At 40.4% G+C, this 23,116-nt stretch overlaps 1 protein-coding gene across 5 annotated transcripts in view; it reads left to right on the forward strand.

The window, feature by feature from the left end:
- Positions 1 to 23,116, forward strand: part of arid4b (AT-rich interaction domain 4B) — a 47,839-nt gene that overhangs the window by 21,556 nt on the left and 3,167 nt on the right. For 3 of the 5 annotated variants that reach the window (XM_014469338.2, XM_023327152.1, XM_023327151.1), the window contains exons 4-19: positions 1,075 to 1,140; positions 1,455 to 1,545; positions 2,718 to 2,797; positions 3,078 to 3,169; positions 6,903 to 7,044; positions 8,099 to 8,178; positions 11,984 to 12,060; positions 12,634 to 12,936; positions 13,015 to 13,109; positions 13,202 to 13,299; positions 13,967 to 14,165; positions 14,258 to 14,463; positions 18,445 to 18,627; positions 19,575 to 19,659; positions 19,757 to 19,952; positions 21,143 to 22,342. In XM_014469338.2, the coding sequence (XP_014324824.1) occupies positions 1,075 to 1,140; positions 1,455 to 1,545; positions 2,718 to 2,797; positions 3,078 to 3,169; positions 6,903 to 7,044; positions 8,099 to 8,178; positions 11,984 to 12,060; positions 12,634 to 12,936; positions 13,015 to 13,109; positions 13,202 to 13,299; positions 13,967 to 14,165; positions 14,258 to 14,463; positions 18,445 to 18,627; positions 19,575 to 19,659; positions 19,757 to 19,952; positions 21,143 to 22,342 (3,193 nt within the window). The remainder of the gene's footprint in view (positions 1 to 1,074; positions 1,141 to 1,454; positions 1,546 to 2,717; positions 2,798 to 3,077; positions 3,170 to 6,902; positions 7,045 to 8,098; positions 8,179 to 11,983; positions 12,061 to 12,633; positions 12,937 to 13,014; positions 13,110 to 13,201; positions 13,300 to 13,966; positions 14,166 to 14,257; positions 14,464 to 18,444; positions 18,628 to 19,574; positions 19,660 to 19,756; positions 19,953 to 21,142; positions 22,343 to 23,116) is intronic. The other 2 variants (XM_023327153.1, XM_023327154.1) reach the window with 2 other exon arrangements.

The following is a 23,116-nucleotide window of genomic DNA, read 5'->3' on the forward strand; positions in this document are numbered from 1 at the left end:
CATGCTAAAAACGATTTTTTAGTAACTTTATCACCGTAACTGCCTGGCACATGATTTATAGTGCCACAAACATAAATATTCTTCTTGAAAAACATGAAAGAAGTGTGATTCAAATGCCTTTATATCACCAAACTTCACAAAGTAACTGGATTTCATCACACTTGAGATTGTAAAAATAACATTTTTATTTAGTTTTTAATTTAACACCAATAATTGAAAACTTATCAAAACAATAAGTCAAAATTCTTTTCATAAGTAATTTTTCACAATATATGCTGACTGATACAAAAAAATGACCTCCCTAATCACTATTGTAAACATTTTTAAACAAAAATCTGAAAGTGTGACTTGCATCTAAGTTTACCAAAGTTTTACTGAGATCACAGTAAATAAAATTCAGTCCAATTATTTACCTTTAAAAGTCACCTAGTTAGTACGTATAACACTACTGAATTAACATTGGGAATAGCCCGAGACACACCGCCTCTGCAAACCATGGTGGTGGCAGTATAATGCTGTGGGGATGCTTTTAGGGAGTATGGTTAAAGTTGATTTAAATGATTGTGGGAGATATTTAGGTCAATTCAAACCTTTCAGAAGCTTCAAAAGTTATGACAGGGCAGAGCTTAAGTATCCAGCAAGATAACGGCTGTAAACAAACAGCCAGAGCAACAACTGAAGGGTAAATCAAAGCTTATTCATTCATTAGAGAGGCTCTCGTCTTGTTGGTCCATCATGTAAAATCTCAATAAAACACATTAAAGTTTGTGCTTCCAACATGACAAAAGGGGTGTGAATATTTTAGCAAGTCAGTGTAGCCAGCCTTTTCTTTTCTGCCACACAGCGACTCCGCTAGCTCACTTAGAGAGTGGTATTACTACTGTGGCTCATCTGGGGCAGCAGTCAGACCTAAGGAGGGAGGAATGGGTTTAGGAGGGGAGGATTCTGGTCAATGTTCCCCTAACATCCCCCTTCACAAAGCAGACGTCTACATTTCATTCACAGATTATAAAATAACCTGGCCAGGTAATTATTCTCATTACTAATTCTCTTTTTGCCTCCTGCCTCCCCCAGGTGACCTTTAAGCCTGATCTGTCTACAGCCGAGGTCCACGATGAAAACATCAAAGGACCTTTGAAGGTGAAGCTTGAAATATGAGCAAAAGCAGTGCATTATGTACCTTTTAATTTTCTTTTTTGGCTTCAATGTTTATTATTAAACCCATTTTATCGAATCTACTAAGTAGATTTACTCCTTCACTTTCTCCTAAACACCCCCCTTTTAAAAATCCACAGACTGAACATTAGCATTTTAATTTGATCTCAGTCACTTTAGTTTCCATTGCTTTCTGTGTGATTGTCTCACTATGTACAAATAACATGTCATTAGATTTATGATCAGATAATAATTATGATTTGCAGCATGGTAATAACAGCTGTGCATTTTTGGAACAGGTGGGTGCTGTTGTTGAAGTGAAGAATCAGGACGGCGTTTACCAAGAGGCCACCATTAATAAGCTGACTGATGCCAGTATTTATACAGTTGGTAAGTCAAAGAGGAACCACTCTCAACCTGCAAATCTGTGCCAACTAACGTGAAAAAGAAATATTTGTTATATAGACTCAAAGTACCAACAAGTTTCCAGTTGAAAAGTGTGGAAAAGTATCAGCTTTTGTGTTTATAATTTTCCAGGCCTGGTTAAATGTGAAGAAAAGCAAATTGTTTTTAGCACATCTCAGTTTGAGTTTAACATCTTAGTCGTCACTATTTTGGTGCTTGAGTTACAGACAGAAACTCTGCAAATATAGCTTTTTTTGCCCACTACATCCTTTCAATAAACTGAAGCCGTTTTTCTATCTGGGCATCTTTACAGTGACTATAAAAAGTATTCACACCCTGGGGTATTTTATCCTTTTTGTTGCTTTCATAAATCTGTCATGATCAGCAAAATTGGGATTTTTTAAGGGAGGGAGTGAATATTTATTTAATCACTTAATTTATGTTAAATATTTCTATTTAATTATGACTATTTTGTAGAAGTCAGTTTTCATTTCACTATTTTCATGATTTTTTTTTTTCAATAAAGCTAATTGTCTTCTTTATTGATTTGTTCAAGCAATGGAAAAGGGATGAATACGTTTTATGGAAACTGTAAGGGGATTCAGATGTTAAAACGTTGAGTAATTATTTTTTATTATTGTAACAAGTGGTATATTATTTACTTTAAGTGTGCTTATACTGTATATGGCATCATTAAAAAATAGTCAAAAGAATATGTCAGCCACAAATGTTCCCAAAGATACTCACCCAGAATATTTGAGAAAAGCTGTAAACTGCAAGTTTACTCAAGTTTAATCTGCTCCCTTTATTGAAAATCTATACCTGTGAGTACACAGTTGCAGTGTGTTTCTACTGCTGCTTTGATCAGAAGTTTCGCAGCTTCTTGTTGTCACTGAAATGCACCCAGAGGGATTTTACTGTAGTGAAAACATCCTCAACCCAGATTAATAAGTTTCATTCACTGACTCTCGTGCGTGCAGCCTCCTCAAATGTTTCCTCTCCGTGACGTCAGTGGTGCTTTTGAGGAATTGATGAGCCTCTCCAGCAGCTGAGAGCGGACTTGTTTTCATTATGCAGACATCGGGAATATATTTGTGTCTACTCCTGTTGATGAAGTTCTGTTCTTCTTGCAGCAGCCTAATGATTTTGTTTTGCAGTTTTTGACGACGGGGACGAGAAGACTCTGCGGCGTTCTTCTCTCTGCCTGAAAGGAGCGCGTCACTTTGCAGAAAGCGAGGCGAGTAGCGTGCTGGCCTTGAGTTTAATAGCAGCCTCATTTTCTTGCTTCATTGAGAAAGCTTAACAAATGAAGCCATGAATGTTCTCTTTTTCACATTTTAACTAAAGATTATTGCTTAAAGATATATTTTTTTATCTCCATTGCTGAATAAATCCATTTCTCACTCCTTGAAGTCCTTTAAAAAAGATTTCATATCATGTCAGTGAACGCTTTGTTTGGATTCTAATTGGTTGAAAATGCAGCTGAGGTCCTTTGTTGTGCTTCGTTTCGTCTGCAGACACTCGACAGACTCCCTCTCACCAACCCTGAGCACTTTGGCACACCGGTCATTGGCAAGAAGGGGAACCGTGGCCGGCGATCAAATCCTATGTGAGTATTACCCTCAATCTCTGGCCTATGTCTGACTGCTACAGTGCCATGAAAAGGTGAACAAAACAATAACTGTGAAGACAAAGAAAAATTGATTTTTTTATTTTTTTATTTCCAAATGCAAATCTAAGAAGTGTTGCATTTATTTGTGTTGAGGCCAGCAGGTCAGCGCCTTTAAATAGTGAAATTCTCACCTGTTAGCTGAAGTTCAGTCAGATTGTGTTTGCTAACATTGGTTATCAAGTTTTGTGAGTGATTCTAACTCGACTTTGAGCCATTCTAACACATATTGCATATTGATCATAAACCTAAATTATGGATACATCTGAACCCTACATAGCTTTGATTAAATGGGTTTTCTTGTGGCTTCTCCCCAACAGTTGCTTTTGTCTTTTCCATAAATGCCAGATTTGTTGATGGTTGCACTTCTGACATAGATTCCTTACATCAGATGTGTGTTGCTTGGTCCATGCGTCTCCTCCACTAACAGACACATCTGTTGTACCTTTGTTGATGGCATATGAAATGAAAGATTTGATCTCATCTCTTTATACAAAGTTTCTGAGGCTTGACAATGAGAGGAGAACCAGCTCTCTGACTCCCGCTGCTTCATCATGAAGGCTTATGAATGTTTGCGTAGTTTGGTTGAAGGCTGCATTTTTCCTTTCCATTCCATTTTTTTCCTCTTTCTTTCCTTTTCCTTTCCCCTTTACTTTTGTTTTTCTTTTCTTTTCCTTTCTCTAGAATTGAACCACTTATGTCTCTTAGTTGTTTCTGATTTGATCTTTTTTAGGTTGTGTTATAAAGTGTAACTGTGACAATGAGGTGAGCAGCTGACCAGCATCTCAGAAGCTTAAATAACACCTGAACTAACCCTTGCCCTAATCCCAGAGGAGGTAAAAATGCAGCTACATGGATGCAGAGAGAGAAGGAGAAAGTTCAAACTATCTCTTCCAGCTATCATTACGGGCACAGATCATATCCTGACTTCATCGTCTCTCTGCCCGACTTTCTAACCATACAGCCAGACAGATGTAAAGAGAAGCATCAGAAGCAAATGAGGTGGATTAGCAGTGCTTGCCAACAACTGATGGAGTCAGCCAGGACATGTTACTATAGAGTATAGTCACCATTGCCCAGCTATTGAGCCGTTAGCATGTCATGGCATGCTAGCAGTGTGGAAAATCCAAAATTTACCAAGCAAAAATTTACCAAACAAAATGGAATCCATAATAAAGGAAAAGCTACACATTAGATGAGGAGAAAAGTAGACCTCGGAAAATAATCAAATCACAGGGCAGACAGCAACGCTATCTTCAATCAGAGGCTTCTTCAGATCAGTTGCAAGACTGACTGCTACCAGCGTCACCATACACAACTGTTTGAAGATACTTAAATGATGTGAGCTATGACAACATTTAATTTCCCTTTGGCATAAATAAAGAATCTTTGAACTGAATTGAATTGAACTCGAATGTTCTTGTAGTTTGTTTTTTTTTGCTATAAAAATCCCCTGATGTCTCTGAGCTCCTGGGAAATAGCACAGTTTTCATTTGGGAATAGGGACTGCTCAGGGTTTATTTGGGTTATAATTGCGTTTCATCCCTTATAAAGAGAAGATTTGGCTACATAATCTTATTCTCCTTTATAATTGCACCCACAGAAAAGTCAATATTGGCCTAAACACTGATGCACTATTGATCTACAATGGACCCAGCTACACATTAGCACCTTGGGACTGTTATCCCTCTGCGCAATAAAGTTTTATATCAGGAATTACAGAGGTTGACGCCACTGTATAGGCTGAAATGATTGGAAACGAATACAGTAGCATCATCGACGGCTGCGCTGCAGCAAGTGCTGAAGGATTCCTTTAAATCACTTCCTGCAGCAGCTGTCAGGTAATGTTGAATTCTGTTTCCTAAATGAATGGTAGTCTCTCTTTCATTAAGTCGTTAAAGTGCTTTGTTTATGACTTTGAGTCCCAGCTTGTTGATGTTGTTGTTGTAGCTGCAGCAGCCTGACTGATTTACTGAGCTCTCGTCGTGCCAGACGCCGTGTTTATATGTACACAGAGCTGCGCACAGAGCCGGCCTAGTGAGGCATAAAAAGAGGACAGAGGATCTGTTTGCCTGCTGGTGCTGCTTGCATGATCACTCAGAGACGTGTCTGTCTGTCTGCTGGCTTCAGGACAGAAAACCAGGAAGAAGCATCAGAGCGTCAACACGCTGATCCTAATGAGTGGGCTCATCAGTAGAGTCTTGTGTTTCACTCTGCGCCACAGTGATAAGAGCAGAAAATATGGAGCTGGTTTGTTGTACTTGAGTCTGTTCATGTTTTATTGCTGAAGATGTTGCTAAATAAGGAGATGGTTGATTTGGGGGAAATTAGCCTCTTTGCTTTTATTGAAAGAGACTGGCACAAGTTGCTCGTTTTCGCTGTTTTATTGATGATTGTGGTGCTGCTTGGGTTTTATTTTGCAGATCATGGTTACTGATGCATGCTTAGCAACAATATTGGTGTCGCTTGATCTTTTCTTTTCCCTTTTTCTCACTTTATATCTTCAAACTTTATTGTGTTTCACTGGGATTTTATGTGACGGACAAACACAAAGCAGGGCAATGTTGTAAAGCAGAAGGAAATAATACATTTTCTCAAAATGTAAAAAGAAATCTGACCAACCCCCTTACTCTGATAACCTTTAAAAAAAAATCCATTGCCTCACTTGTGAATAAAGTCCACCTTTGAGTAATTTGATTTTGGCATTGCTACAGCAGTTTGTTGGAGAACATTAGTGAACAAACATCATAAAGACAAATGAACAAAGCCAGACAGATCAGTTTAAAGCACAGTTTAGTTATGAAACTATATTCCAAGCTTTAAGTGTCTGTGAGAACTACAAATCAAAAGAGTCTGGTGACAATGCAGATGTGTCAAAACATTGCTGTCCACCTAAGCTGACAGGTAGAACAAGAAGAGTATTAATCACACAAACAGCCAAGAGGTTTCTGGTAGCATGCTGCCACCACCAATGGCAGTTTTCTAAAAGCTGCTAAAGTCTGTGGTAGAAACATCTTCCAGCAGAGCAACGACACTAAGCATAGAAGCAGCTAAAGTAGGAAGGTTTATGTGCTCTAGAATGGTCTAATCAAACTCCAGGCCTAAATGTAAGTGAGAATCTTTGGGAACACTAGAAAATTGTAGATCACAGATGCTGTCTATCCAGTCTAACTGAGATTGGGTTATTTTGCAACATAGAATGAGCAAAACTTTCTGGTGGAGACGTATACAGAATGCTCCAATTGTAGCTAAAGGTGGTTCCACCAAGTGGAACTCAGAAATACCATTTCCTTTACAAATTTCTTGGATTTTGTATTGTGAAAACTGTGCATCATCTCTCTTCTTCTTCACACTTTGTGTATGTCATGTCACGTAAAAACCCAATATAATACATAGATATTAGCGGTTTTAATTGGTCAAAATATGAAAATATCCAGTTGTTATGAGTTTTTTTGCAACGCCCTGTAAATGTACCATTCTTTTTACATTAGATGTGAATAATTAGTTTGTTTATAGACTGAAACATGTTCCCTGCAATCCTAGTTTGTCCAAATGTTGCTTAATTTTTGTAGAATCAGATCTAACGATCAAGTCTTTACATGCATTCTCCTCCTCCCTCCATCTTCTTGCCATAAAGTCTTTTTGAGCAAATTGTCCTTTTTTCCTCCACCAGTCAAGAGGAGGAGTTGTCCTCCTCCTCTAGTGAGGAAGAGGAGAGCGACCAGCGGCAGAATGAAGATCTGTTTGGCAAAGTGGTCTGTGTGGAGGGGGTTGCCGCCGGCGACAAAAAGAAGAGCACGTGGTATCCTGCTCTGGTGAGTTCATGCCTTTCTCCCCCAGCTGCTCCGTGCCGCAGCAGAGCCAGAGAGCGCTGTTGCTGATCTAACAGAATAGCCACAGCGCTGTGCCATTTCATCAAAATGCTTGCTTACGTAACAGCAGGACTCAGCAGGATTATGTGATTGCTTTGGAGTTCAGCTGCTTTGAATTGCCGTAACATGCATGTTTTGGGCGATGAAGGAAGGAGCTAATTTCCTCGAATAGGGGGGATATTTTCCTTTATTTTCTCTAGGAATTAGATCTTAGGTCTTGCACTGAGCAGCAGTGCAGCACAATCAGGTCTGTTGTTTTTAATTCACATCTCAGGCCCATTTATAAACTCTGTCTGTGTCAGTGACTGCTCTTTCTTGTTTTGTATAAGTGCTAGCAGTAGAAGTGTGAGAATGGCAGAGGGTGGGGAACTCTGTCCTTTTAACTGTGCTCAGCTCTGCCCCACCTCCTGGATTTGTTGTTCTTGGCTTGTTGTGGCTGAGCTCCATGCTGCCTCCTTGTGACCGAATAGGGGAGAACATTACACAGCAGCTTGTTTACACTGTTACCTTATGGCAGAGCGATGCTGCCAGATGTGTCATGCAGCAGATGATCCATAGCTACAACAAAAGGGTTTGTTTCACCCCGACTCGTACGGTAAAAGGAGGAAAGGTCATGTGTGCATATGTGAGCAGAGTGTTTACCTTCGCAGAGCAACATGTGAGTCTGTGCTTAGGTCAGAGTGTTCACCCTGCAAGTGTGTTTGTGCTGCAGAGTCCAGGAGGAAGTGGGCAGAGAGCGAGTGGAAATCATGTTAGCAGGGCTGCCTCCTGTCATCGTTTTGCTTCTCAGCTCCTTCCAGCAGCAACACATGCTGCCATAAGCTGCTTACTCCTACAACTACAACCATCATCTCCCTTTCCTGTATATTTTTACGTTCACTGAGAACATAATTCTACATGCCATCGGGCAGAAACCTATTTGAACTCCATAAACACCTCAGCTCCGTCTCTTGTTTGCATCTGATTTCCTTTTTCTCTCGTTTCTTTGCATCACAAGGTCATTTCCCCGGACTGCCATGAAGACATGACCGTGAAGAAGGACAACATCTTCGTCCGATCTTTTAAGGATGGAAAATTGTGAGATTTTTTTCAATAGGCATTACACTTCTTCTGCTGTTTGTGACTCTTTGTGCTGCTCCTTTCTGACTTTTGTTAACATTGAAACAAGCTAAACGTAGCAGAAGTATTCAGTATTGTCAGAAAGTATTCACACCCCTTAAACTTCAATGTTTAATTGTTTTTTTTGCTATGAAAAAAAAGCACAGAGTAATTGTGAAGTGGGAGGAAAATGATACCAAATGGTTTTCATCATTTTTCAAAATAAAAATCTGAAAAGGGAAGCTGAGTCAATACTTTACACACCTGCCTTCTGCTGTAGTTACAGCTTTAAGTCTGCTGGATTTTGTACAGCTAGAGATTTATATCGTACCTTCTTTACAAAACGGCTCAAGTTCAGTCAGATTGGATGGAGAGCGTCTCTAAACATCAGATTTAAAGATTTTAAATTGGCCAAGGGCAGCGTTGAAATTTATATAGGGTTGCTGAATACAGATGCAGGCCACACTTTTCAGATTTTATTCATTAAAAAATGAGAAGTATGCTCTCTTTTCCTTTCACTTCACAATGAATTTCTCCTTTGTGCTTTCTTATTACATAAAATCTGAATAAAACTTCTTGAAGTTTTTAGTAGTAACATAATAAAGTGTAAAACATTTAAAGGGCCATGGTAAAGGTTTTTTTTCAGGGGAATATGGATTAGTGTAGATCCATCTGTACCATACGGATTTGTAGCTACAAGGTAATTTTTCCAGTTTATTACGCCAAAAAAGAAAAACTTATTTTTAGGTGTGCTCAACTGTATTTCAAGAACTACAAAATGATTGTCATTTATACTTAACAAATTAACTAGTTTGAAATGTATTTCCTGTAAATCTGCAACAAGCAAGCCTTTAAAATGAAAAAAAAAATGTTTTAAACTTTGATTAAAAGAGAGGTTTGAGAAATTCTTTCACTATCAGAATATAATATTTGCAGTTTTATGTTAATTGTGTGTATTTGATCGAAAATTCATACAATTTGACAACTAATGCATTTCTTAGATCATTTTGGGCATTTCTTACTTTGTTTAAATTTTCTAAGATTACAGTTACAAACAGCAGTGTATTTTATAGGGGCTCTGTGAGATAGATCAATGCAAAGGCTATAATTTGGGAGTAGAAGGAAAATGATGCATGGTTTTTACAAATAAAAATCTGATTATTTTAGACTTTCCTGTAGCGTCCTACTGCAGCCAAGCTACCACTCTGTCTCTGCTATAGAAATTTATTACTTCAGGATGATGCTGCCACTACAATGTTTTTGAGAAGATTTTGTTTCTGAGTCTGGACAAGTGTAGAAAAAGTAAAAAGTGTGGGGGGGGGAATGTAGAGTTTTCAGACTCAAATTAGTAAATGAGGTGCTATGTTTATTGCTTTGATGGCCTGGTTTGTAATGTTCTCCTTATCCAAACGCTGTGAGTTACTGCTGAGGCAACATATTGCAGCTTCCCTGCAGCCTACATTCAATCTGGATCCACACAGTCACGTGTTGTGTCTAGTAAAGATAGAGAGAAGTTGTGTCATGTGTCTGCACTCAGCCAAAGGTTTATGTTTGTGTGACTACAGACTAATCCCAACATTCAGCGAGTGTTTTAACAGGACAACCTTTATGCATTCTTTAATAGATATCCTGCTAGAATAATCAGTGTGACCATTAATCTGCATTTTCATCACAGGAAGTCTTATCAGACTAGTAGTTTGTTGAAGGCTGAATGTGATGAGAGCGATAAGATGAGGAATGATAAATGAGGCGAGAGCTGGGAGTCAGATACTTCTCCATGCAAACCAACACATCATAATTAAACACGTTGTATCAGTTTTACTCTCCGATTTCACTTGTTTAAGTCATCGCTGTGTATTTCGAGTGACTGTCAGAGTAAGAAGAAGGATAAATCTATATTACTGCTAATGAGATTTTCAGTTTTATCGCCCTGCGGGCCTCCAGCTGAAATGTTGCTGAAATAACATAGATCAAATCCTTGCATCATTGTTACTCATGCGTGGAATGCATATGATTTACAACTTTGTTTCCGTGTTCTCTGCAGAGAAAATGTACTTAAAATTCAACTGTAAACGTTCAACAAAAGTATCTAATTTGAACTGATAATAGATCAAACGCTGCTCTGGTTTAGCCTGGATGAGAGACAGCTGGTGCAGAGACTGATGGTGCCTGTGGGGTGATTGCTGCTGACTTATCCATTGATTTTTCTTCTCTGACATTGACATTTGTGGTCCAGGGCTAAATGTCTCTTCAGTAGTAGTTTGCCTTGACATGTGCCACTGTATACGCTGTAAAACAGGTTTGGGTAAAAGTCAGACGTGACTAAGAGTCCAACCCGGTTTTAATCAGTTGTAGAAGCACATAACTTCTATAGAATCTACTAATTCACTGAAAACAGAGTTTGAAGAGTTTGGATTGACCTGAAACTCATCAAGAATTACATATATAACATTTTATGCTGAATTTCTTAACATCTTTTGATCCCTGAAACTGAAAGTCTCCAAACATCATTTGCTTACTTCCCTGTTATTAGCTTAGCCACATGATTAAGTTATTAATACTTGTTATAATAGTTGCTTACTACTCATATTATTAGTCAAAAAAGACTTAGACTTATTTCCACCATACAGTGCCTCGCAAAAGTATTCACACCCCTTTAATTTATCCATATTTGGCACATTATGACCACAACCTTTAATCTGTTCTACGAGCCTTTCATCCATCCATGTCTCAGCTTTGACGCTGCCTACATGCCAACCAGCTGACATGTATAATACCCTACCATTATAAATGTAAACATATAAAGTTTGCTGAACTGGAACTTAAACTCGAAATGCTTTTCGCTCCAGGTGGGTTTGATGGGAATCGATGGATGAATACATGGAAAAGCACCTCATGCACGCTGGAGGATATGTGTACGGTGGAGGATATGTGATGCTGCGGGCCTGTTTCTCTTCCAAAAGTCTCGCAAATCTTTATGGAGTGCATATCATTATGAGCTCTTTGAAGTAGAAACCTGGTTATCTCTGCAAGAAGACTTACAATTGATAATTAATGGAGATTTTCAAACGGATAATGGTCCAACGCTAATGGCCAAACAAACAGAAATGACTCGCCTGACACAAAATCAACTCCAGATCTGAAATTCTCTCAAAAAACTATTGAGAGGAACTAAGAACAAGGGAGCCTATTGGAGTGAAGGATCCAACCTGCTGAAGCTTCCATGTATTTGTCACCATTAATAGGTTATTAAAATTTTACAAATAAAATCTGAAAAGTGTGGCATTATTTGTACTCAGCCTCCCAGAGTAAAGTTGGATATTTATTGTAGTGTGTATTTATTTATATGACAACAATAAATTACACTTAATTAATCACATTCAGAAATACTTTGTTGATCCCAAAAAGAAATTAAATGTTGTTGTAACTCACATTAATTCAAATTCTGCAGCATTATTGTAGATGTTGATGGCTGTTGGCAGAAAAGTTTTTGATTTAAAACTTGTTTGAAAAAACTTTACTGTATTGTCAAAATTCTTATATTGCCCTTCTCTTGGTTACATGAAGGCATCAATAAATATCAATAAATTAAAGCCTATGAGTAAATGCAGTTACTGTGTGGCTTGGTGATAAAAATCACACTTTGTGTTGTAACTACTGTAGAGATGTTGGAAAACGAGGCTGTAAAAGCTGAAGTGCTGGCGTTTCCCTCCTTTATTTACTTCCTACACTCTTCACAGTGCGTTTTAATGCATATTTAAATTATTTTCACCTTGTTTTGCAGCTACATGGTGCTCCGGAAGGATGTCAATGAGATAAACAGCGAGATTCCTCCCAAAGCCGACGCGGGACTCAAAGCAGGTAATGCTCCAAGAAAGGAATCTGTCTGAACTGGTGTGGTACGTTCCCAGTTCCGACGTCTTGTGGGCTGGCTATGTGTGTTGGCACACTTGGCAGGAAAAAAAAAGAAACCACTCGGAGTGTGTTTCAGTGAGGCAGAATGAAGAAAGATAAGTTTTTGTTTTTGTTCTGAAAAAAAACCAGCGATTGAGAGCTCCTGTCGCTGTCGAATCTATTTTTATTTGAAGTCCTCACAAAGCTTCTCCTGCAGTGCCCTCGATTTTTTTTCTCTTCCTCCCCCCTTTTCTGCTGCGCCACTCTTACTCACTCTCATAATTACAGCCAGGAAACGGCTTTGCATTATCTCAGCTGAGCTATTCACAGGTGGTTGACTCACAACTGTGATGTTTTCGACTATACAAAGCCTGAAATGAGCATCTGCCAGGTAGTGAGGCCCCACCTGTGACACAGCGGCTCCTGCTGCTCCGGGGCACTGCAGACACTGATACATTTTAATCTTTCAGATTAAAAATGTCTAATTTAAAGCTGGTGCATGTGTAGGTAGTTTTCATTTTTTGTGTGCGTTTCTGACAGCATTGGATGCGGCGTTGGAGTTCCAGCGGAAACAAGCCGTGCCCGGCTCCTGGAAGACAGAAGTGAAAGAGGAGAGCTCCAGCAGCGAGGAGGACGACGAGGATGAGGAAGACGAGCAGGAGGAAGACGCCAGCGGGGAGGAGGAGGAGGTTAGCGGCGGCACAGCGAGCCATCGCCCCATCCTCCGAGTGGAAATGATCCTCATCTGCTCTCTTGTTTCCTGTCTGCAGGAGGAGGTGGAGCCGTTCCCAGAAGAGAGGGAAAACTTTCTGCAGCAGCTCTACAAGTTTATGGAGGACAGAGGTGAGTACAGTGATGAAACCAACATTTACAGGAATCATCGGCATCGCAAAACACCGGCTGAATGTTTCTCTTCTGTAGGAACCCCCATCAACAAGCGGCCTGTTCTCGGCTACAGGAACCTGAACCTCTTCAAGCTTTACAGGCTGGTTCACAAACTGGGAGGCTTTGACAACGTGAGTGTTTGACTTTCACTCGTCACATTTCAGTTCAGCCATGTTTGATTTGTTTCTCTGATTTAAATCTGCGATCGTCTGTCGTTGAACAGATTGAAAGTGGCTCTGTCTGGAAGCAGGTCTACCAGGATCTGGGCATCCCTGTGCTCAACTCGGCCGCTGGCTACAATGTCAAATGCGCTTACCGCAAGTATGTACTAATGCCGAAAAACACGCAATATCTAGATAGATGGATACGTGCAAAACCCTAAAATAAATTCATCATAATATCCTACTGCTTTTGTTGCACTCACATATGCCATATTCATTGGCACACCTAACAGTTTCTATAGAATAAATGTGATTCAAGTGTTTTTCTTTTTTAAATGTTAGTATTAATGTTGCTTTCATAAAATGGATCAGAAAATGTTGATTAGCGATCCACAACTTCCTCTTTTCACAAGAAGTCCCTGGCGTTGAACAGACGACAGGGACTTGGGTATAAATCTGACATGATTCTCACTCATCAAAATAGGAAAGACAAGAGAGCATTCCATTTAAGTCATCTAAATTTCTCTAAAAAGATACAAGAAAATGTCTGCTGACTAAAATTTACCCATATTACCCAAATCTGCAACTTTGTCTTATGTTATCTACCATGCCAATGACACAAGACATGTAGCCATTTTCAAATTATTCTGCTTTTAGATATCTCTTAGAGTTTTTCTAAAATCATGATTTAAATTGTATGTGTAAATTGTATAATTTCTGACCATTTTCAATTTTAGTTCTTGTTTCTTCCTCACTTTCACTTTCTTTCTGTCTCTTTTTCTTGCTCTCTTTTGTGATAAATTTATGAGATATGGTTTATTTTGCAGGTATCTATATGGATTTGAGGAGTACTGCACCTCCACTGCCATCACATTCAAGATGGACCTTCCTTTGAAGCAGGGTCCCAAGAGAGAGGTGAAGTCTGAGGAGGAAGCAGGAAGAGCGGCTCCCACTGCCTCCATCTCAGAGGAGCAGAAAACCCAGATGGACGGAGAACTTTGCACTCCACCATCTGTTCTCTGCAAGGTACCTTTTCGTCGGGACACTTTGAGTAAAATGTATTTTCACTTTGATGCCAGGTTGGGTTTTAAATAAAACCCTCCCTCCTTCACACATAGGAAGAAAAAACAGACTTCACCCAAAACAAATCGGAGTCGGAACCATCCAAAACGGAGGGAAAGGACGCCGATGATGATGATGAAGAAGAAGAAGAAGGAGGCGCTTCGAAGGCGGACGCAGACGAAGGGTCGTCCACATCCCGCCTCGGAGGTGATAACATGAAAACAGAGCAGGATGACGAGCAGGAGAGCAAAGATAACTCCGGGTAAGTTCTCTCATCCACACAGCTTTAAAACAACCGTCCCCGGAGTCCAAAGACAACCTCACCCAAAGAATGTTTATAGTTTTTTGCCAGGCCTTCCCTTTTGCTTTGTCAAAGCTACAAAGTCTATTAGCAAATAAGGAGCAGTGATCCTTGTGACCTTAACGACACTAATACCCACAATCCTTCTCTGCCTGTCTAACCAAAGAGCTCTCCTGTCCCTCCTCTAACTAAGCTCTCGCCCTCTGTGCTATTATTATTTTGGTGGCTTGGTTGGGATCAGCTGGCAGAGGCCTGTTAGAGCGCCTGACTGCTACCTTCCACCTGGCCTTTCACGCTGTGCTCTCTGTGTGTCTCTGTGTTAGACTGCTTAACCGTGGCAAAGCCTCACCCACTCAGTGCACACAACATGGCTGTGCACACCTCCAGATCTCTCTCTGTCTCACTGCCTCTCCTCCCCTGCCTTCTCTCTCTTGGCTTCCGTTCCTCAGCTCTTGTTAAATGTTCCATGTGTATGAATGTCGTCACTGAGACATCAACCCTCTCAGCGCTTCAGATGCAGTAACCTATAGCTACACGAGGACATTGGTGCATAGGCAGATGTGCTGGCTTTGGTTCAACCTCCTGTCTTGATGTGAAAGAAGGCAGATTACTACTTCCTGTCTTTAAAAAGCTCTTAGTGTCTCCCTCTGTGTAGACACAGGTGTGCTGCATAGGTCTGTGGGTACTCTCCGTTTGTTGCGTTTTGTCGAGATTGCGGACTGTTCGGTAACTTGCAGGCTGTCAGATTGAGTCTGTGGACAAGCCAGAGGCTGATCTGATCTCTTCTGATTGCATCTCGTCTCTTTGATGTGTACGCCGTCTAGTCTGGACTGTGTGAGGGCTACGTTTGAATCCAGTAGCAGATTTCCATTGTGTGTAATTGTTTTACAAGGAGGTTAAACTGTGCTGTTATTTTGGGGTGGAAATAAGTAATTATAGAGTAGGGGTGGATGATATGAATTCAAAGTTTTATCACAAGATTTTGTGGTACAGTTCTGATAAAAATGACGATAAGAATGATTTATATCTGTGGCTGCTCTTGAAAAACATTCCTATTTGTAATACGCCTCATTAGGACACCAGTCATCTAAAATGTGATTTATATCTCTAAACTGCATTTAATCATATTTTCAAATGTATTGATATTTATTGTTGTTGTCATTGAACAAACAGTGGGGGGAAAAGTCGAATTAATCTCGAAAATATAGACAGTTTTGGGTTGTTTTTAAAAATCATTCATTGTAATTTATTGTGACAAATTCTTATCATGAGATGAAATTTATCACAATAAATGACTAACAATACAAAAAAATGCCCACCCCTACTGGAGAGAGACTGATAATTATAGTTTTCACAACATTTGAACTCTTTCACAAGCTGTCAGGTTATGACTACAATCTTTATTGGGATTTTAAAATGAATGGTCCCTATAATATTAATATACCCATTATCCACTACATTTGGTTTTATTTAGGGGCATCTGAGTAAAACAGGTAGAATACAGGTGCATGTCATACATGCCAGTTTTTTATTATTTTGTTTTTAGGCTTGTTTTGTTATTAAATATTTGCATTCCTTGTGAGTGCCACAACCTGGTTTCTGTAGAAACAGATAAACAGCAACACGACAGCTAAAGACAGCATTTTATTTTGTTTTTGTGGTTATAAATCACTTCCTGGTATACAGAATCACAATTCCAATACATGTATATATTTTATAAGAACTTAAAACTTAAGAAAAAGTCATAAAACATGAGGTGGGTTGAATTTAAAGGGGTTGCAGGAGATACACAATGTGGTGATTCTAGTCGTACTGACTTGTTTTGTTTTTGTTTTTGAAGATAACTGCTTTTTTGCATTCCTCATGGATTTTTATTTTTAATATGCAGTGAGTGAAAAAAAAATGCTTTCATGTATTTATTTATCAGTGTTGAAACTATATGTAAGTACAACACTTAAAATAGCTGCTGTTTCCTTTGATCATTTGTTTCTGTGCCAAACCAAACGGCTGTGAGTAGACATGCAAAATGTGATGTTTTTGCTGAGTTTATCCCAGCTTGTTTCCTCTTGGAGTGTTAAAAGACGTCATGTTGGTGGAACCAGAGAACATTGTTGTGAATCTCAGTGCCTCCATCAGTGCTACAGACCTGCTTTAAGTTGCTGCTGAGCTACCCTGCAGAGCTGCGTTTTGCTGACCTAACTTGCTCTTGTGTCCCTTTGCATCTAAAACTCTGACTGCACTGCCAGACTAGCCTCCAGCTTTGTTTCCCACTAGCTCCTTCTTGTGGCTGCTTTATTCCTCACATTGTGTGTTTGTGTGTGAATGAGAATCTCAAGCGCTTCATGTTTGGGTGTAGGGATAGTTCAAAGTAGTGTTTTTATCCCCTTTCTCATTGAGTTTTGCCATACAAGAATGTTTTACTTGCTGAAACACATACTGTACTGTGCCCTGTCCTGGGTTACTATTAATGATGTAGCTGTTTATCCTGCAGCTTGCCTCAGGTTATTCTGGACTGGAGTTAAAGCAGGACAAGAACAGGAAGTTAATGTTTCTTTATAGATAAAGGCCATGTGTTGTAATGGGACAAGGCAGGCAAGGGTGGAGCATATTAATCAGGCTTCTTTGCAGCAGTCAGTAGGTTGGGTGGATGGATGTGAGGGTGGGTCTTTGTTGTCATAGACATAGAAGAACAGATGCTGCGTTAGCACCCGGATCACACGCCAAAGTCTACGGCATATTGTGAGTGGCATTTTTATTGAGACGCACAGACTGCGCTGGACATTTCTGCTGAATGGATTTAGGTCGACCGCTGTTCATGTTTGATGCTGTGAAGCATCGTCACCACAGGTACTGTGTTACTAACACGGCTGAAATACTAAACATCACCAAGTGTGGTAATGTAATGGAAAAAGACTGTAATCATTTAATGCATATTCAGCTACAGTTTTGCAATTAAATGTTTTTATTATTGTTGTTAATGTAACTGACAACAATAATAAACTAGTTACATTAATGAATGAATTTAAACCACTTTTATTTTATTTTTCAGATATCAGTACAGTACTTTATTATTAATGGTCTATAATAATAATAGTAATAATAATAATAACCACAGTTATTGTTACTAATAGTATAATTATTATAATAATATTTCTATTATTATTACTAGTTTTAATAAAATAGTTATAAGCTTATTACTGTTATGATCAAAATACTATGAAAACACTATTTATTTATCTGATATCAGTACAATACTATATTGTTAATGGTCTATAATAACAATAATAACCGCTGTTATTATTTCTACTGCTATAATAATCCCAATAAAATTTCTATTGATATTATTAGTTATAGTAAAATAGTTATGCGCTTATTATTATTATAATAGTATGAAAATACGGATAATATTAGCAAATTAAACCACTTAATTTTATTTTTAAAATTAAATTGATCAGTTATTATGAATATTAATTAGAATTGTATAATAATAATAACATTATAATCATTATTAATATTTTTAGTAATTCAATTTATTTTTAATTTGCCATTGCAAGACTTAATAGTTTTAATAATAATGACAATTTTATCATTATTATTATTTACATTTTTATTATTAATATTAAAATTAGCAGTAGTGACACATCTAACACAAAAGATCCGTGTCTAGAATTCACCCATGAAATAAAAAAAAAGTTAAACTCTGCACAGTTTAATAGTTGAGTATAAAATGTTTCATACATTTACTTTGGAAAATTTCCTTTCCAAACGTACTGGTTTTGTTTTCCGAGGAGAATTTGCCACTCACAATATGGCGGATTCACTGGCACGTCGTTTCTACGGGGCATGGAAGCCAATGTGGCGTCTAGCTCTCCTGCGTCTATGGTTGTGGTGTTCAATGGGGGCAGCCTAGGGCCAGGAAGTGCTGAACTGTTTTTCTTGCAGGGATGACAGCAGTCAGGAGGGGGAGGAAGGGGAGGAGTTTGAGTGTTACCCCCCGGGGATGAAGGTGCAGGTGAGGTATGGGCGAGGCCGCACTCTGAAGACGTACGAGGCCACTGTGAAAGAGGCAGACGTGGAGGGGGGAGAGGTGCTCTACCTGGTGCACTACTGTGGCTGGAACGTCAGGTAAGACAGGACCTGGGGAGAAATCACCTCTGTACACCCTAAAAAATAATAATAATTCAACAAATTTTATTTATGAACTTGTAACTCAGGTCAGGGGATCACCGCTACATGGGTATCCCTGCAGGAGCAACAGATTTATCCTTCATCCCTCTAGACAGTGCTCTGATTCTGGAGAATAGTGTGCCATCTAGTGGCATAAACAGAACTGAGCATTTTGGGTTGACTCCTGGCTCAGTTTTGACTCAATCCTCTGTCTTTCTATCCCCCAGAAGTCTGTCTTTCTACAACAACAACAAAAAAACTAAAACTACAGACAGGATGATGATTTTGTAGCCAATCAGAGTTCTAGAATTGATCCAATCAGTGGTTTTGGTTGTAAATAATCTTTTAATTCCCATGAGCTACTCTGGATCTTTTGAATGGCCAAACAAAGTGCTGCTACACTCACCTCTACCTCTCAACCCTCTCCCCCCTCCCCAGCGGGTTAGGGTAAATGCAGGAGCGTTAGGGCTAACCATGACCCAGAAGTCAACTGGTGCAATCAGCATTTCATCGTCACAGTGTTGTTATGTGGTCCTCCAGCACTCTTTAAGACAGTGGGATGTTCTCTGCATCGTCTCTGTTGTGTGTGATGTCGTAAAACGTTTCATTTTCCACTCACACGACCCCCACACCGTCCCCAATAGCTCCCCTTGGTACCTGTGGAAACATAATTTGTGTGGTGGCTGGTGTGTTTCTTTCTTCATCGTAAAGGTTTGTCTTTTTCTACATAATTCCTTTGGATTTTCTCCGTTTGCTGTTGAAGCTTTATTGTGTCACAGCAACATGTCGGTTGGTTGGGCGGGTGTCTGTGTGGTGGCTGCTGTCAGCGTGGATGTTTGGCTCTTTGTCGATGACCTGAATGTTAAAGCTGTCTTGTTTCTTGTACTGATTTTTGTTTTTTTTAGATATGACGAATGGATCAAAGCGGACAAGATCGTGCGCCCGGCAAATAAGAACGTCCCGAAAATAAAGCACCGCAAAAAAATAAAGGTATGACTGACTGTGCAGAGGGTGGGCACGGTTTCGGCAAGAACCGGGTTCTGATGTTCGTGGAATAAAACGCCGGCTGTGTGTTGAATCCCGACAGAACAAAGCCGAGAGGGAGCGTGACCGACTGGAGCGGCTTGGTGACAGGGAGGTCCTTGGCCCGAACCGCGTCCCGCGCTCCAAATGCGGCCTGAGTCACGACGTCTTTTCCAAAATAAATGAGAGCGAGGACAAAGGGACTCAGCAGCCTCCAGTCAAGTCAATAGAAATCACATCAATCCTCAACGGATTGCAAGGTAGCAACACTTGAAATGCAGCTCTGCTTAGAAGTTTACATGTGCTCAAGATTGGCAGCAATGCCCTGATGATTTTGGGCTTCTAGCGATTCAAGATATTGTTGCTTTGCAGCAAAAATGTCCTGAGTTTGAATCCTGGCATGGGGCCTATTTGCATGCATATGTCCAAGTATTCAGGCTTCGTCCCACAGTCCCATATATATGAATGTTTGGTTAATTGAACTCTCTGAACGTCCCTTGGGAATAACTTTGTATGCATGTTTTTAATGTCCTGTTCGACCTGTCCTCGGTGTGCCTAATGACCCCTGCAAGGACTAGCCAGATGTTTCTTAGCAAGTTGAAGAAAATCCACATCAGTTCTAACATAATTCTGCCTGGAAATTCAGACACTTTTTCTTAGTAAAAAAACATCATTTCTGTGCCGTCTGGAATTTAGTTCTTGCATTTTTTTGGTTGTGAAAAAAATAAAAATTCTCCATCGGATGTGCATTTTACTTTCACAATAATGGTTTTTCTTTTAAATTTTTTGTAACAAAAAATAAAATAAAATCAGTGAAACTCAGTAACACTGGTGTTACAACAGTTCCCACTTTAGCTAAAAACATGGTGGGTCCTGGATTCTTTCATATTTTTCTAGCCACTTTTTTTCATCAGAAGGGGTAAATCAGATGGCTGAAACTTGGGATACAGTTGGGTTCTGGAATGGATAAAGCAGGCATTAGTTAAAACGTAAATTATTTAGAAAGACCCTTATCACAACCCTATTGGAAATGCACTTAAAGCTTGATTCAATCCAAAATTACCAATACTGCCACAAAGAGCGGTCAGATATCCTGGCAGAATTATGAAGCGTCATAATTGTTGTACAGCATGTGGCCAATGTGCAACTTACCAAGAAACATTTATTTATAGTGGTTAGACCTTGTGTTGGGTGAAATAAATTCCCAATTCAAACTTGTTTGCCCCATTTTTGTTTTTTCAAGTCATTGAATTTGTCTGTAGTTGTATATTTATTTCCACATTGGTAAAATAAATGATTGGAAGAATAAATAATTATTATTTCTTTAAATGTCACCAGCATCAATAACAAAAACACCAACAATAATTGACTAATATACATTATATCCAGTAACTGAATTCTCCTGTCTTCTGACTTATTCTTGAAGATAACAGTACTTTGCGTTTTGCAGCTTCCGAGATGTCCACAGATGAGAGCGACTGCGAGGATGAGGAACAGGAGCACAACGAAAAAGATCAACCCAGCAGCAGCGCCAGGCGAGGTCCGACAGAGCCGCCACAAGCGTCCGAGCGTTGGGAGAGCGGCATCCCCTCCGAAGGGTCCAAAGCGTCCTCCATCTCCGGAAAGAGCCTGGACGCTCCTGGTGCGGAAAGCCCGGACGTTGGGAAGCGCAGAGGCCAGCCGGAGACGGAGAGAGAGGCGAGCACCAGGAAGAGGAAATCTGATGGTGCCGCCGAGAGGAACACAAAGGGTCTATCCAAAGTAAAGACCAGGAACTCCAGGAGTGCCGACTGGTTGCCTAGCGGCTCGCCTCGAAAAGTGGAGGACAGGGGGGCTCTGTCCAGCAGCAGCTCAGAGGACGAAAGCACAGCGCTGGCCGACATCCCGGCTGAGGAGAACGAGCGAAGCCGCGCCAAAACCAAAGGTTCCCCTTCCAAGAAGTACAACGGCATGAAGGAGAAGAGCAAAGCCGGGAGGCAAGCCGGCTTCTGGGAGATTCCTGAGAAGAGGGCTAAGGCATCTGGGAATGCCGAGGAAAAGGCCCCGGCCATTCGGCCCAAAGGACAAAAGGACGTGTGGTCCAGCATTCAGGCTCAGTGGCCTAAGAAGACGCTGAAGGAGTTATTCTCTGACTCGGACACAGAGGCAGCCAACTCTCCTCCGCCCCCCGTCCCGTCCTGTTTGGATGAATCCGGGGCGGACCAGGAAGCGGGACCCGAGGACGAAGGCTCTGAGGAGCAGCTGGAGAACGACAAGCTGCAGGAGTTTCCCAGCAGCGGGAGCAACTCCGTGCTCAACACCCCTCCTACAACGCCTGAGTCGCCCTCTGGAGGAGGAATCGCGGTGGAGGAGACCAGTCAAGCTCTGCTTCCTTCTCCACCGCCATCTCTGCCTCCCGCCTTACCCTCAGAGCCGGTTTCCCACGATCTGCCCCCAGATCCGACTCAGGAGGAAGCAGCGGGAGGACGCAGCGAGACAGACAGCAGCACAGTGGAGGTGGAGAGTCTGGGCGGAGAGCTGCAGGAGCTCCCGCAGGACGACGGCGCAGGTTCCCCCTCCAAGGTTTACGACGTCAGTCTGTCCTGCAACAGCAGCAGCAGCCTAGAGCTGAGCAGCAGCAGCCAGCAGGACAGTGAGCAGAAGTCCAAAGGTACAAACGCTGCTAAACCTGTGGTCTCAAAATCCAGGCCTCCAGGGACAGAGTCCTGCAACTTCTAGTTTGTTTTCATTCCTGGTAGTCCCATAGAATCGGTTCGATTGGAGACCAAAATTGCAACATTTGTTATATTGTTAGCTGCAGTGTTTTGCTTTCACAGTACAATGTGTCAAAGAAACCAAACCCTTTAAAAAAAACTTTTCCCCCTTTCCGCCTGTGGTGGTGCTGCACCAAGAACTATTGTAGGAAATGACACAAAAACCTCTAAGAAGACATGAAAGCAACTTCCTTCTTTACAAAATGTAAAAAAAAAAATTGCAGTGCCATCAGATTTTTGTCGTTGGTAAAAGACCACAAGCCATTTCTCCAGTCTATCACTAGACCATGTGTGTTTTGGTTGTATTTACCCAGAATGCCCTGCTGGGTCCATTTCCTGCTTTTGGAGCGGTCTCCAGTCTGCTTTCATCGAATATACATTCGAATCTCACCAGAGTTCACTTCAGTTGAACCGAGACCTAGGCTTTTTCATTTTATTTTGTTAGAGTGCATCCCCACCAACCCAAACAAGCCAAACTTTCTATGCAAACAAACTGAAGTTTGATTAAAGTATAAACATCATTTGCAATGGCCCTAACACAGCATAATTTTAAACTTTACTTTCAATAAACAAACACTGCTTTTTTTACTCTTATTTATGTCTTGTAAATAAACATGTTTTCACCAAGCTTACTTCTGTTGATGCGAGGAGCGGCCATATTGAAAGCCGAA

The sequence above is a fragment of the Xiphophorus maculatus genome, chromosome 22, assembly GCF_002775205.1.
Source record: "Xiphophorus maculatus strain JP 163 A chromosome 22, X_maculatus-5.0-male, whole genome shotgun sequence".
In the NCBI taxonomy this organism is placed as follows: domain Eukaryota; kingdom Metazoa; phylum Chordata; class Actinopteri; order Cyprinodontiformes; family Poeciliidae; genus Xiphophorus; species Xiphophorus maculatus.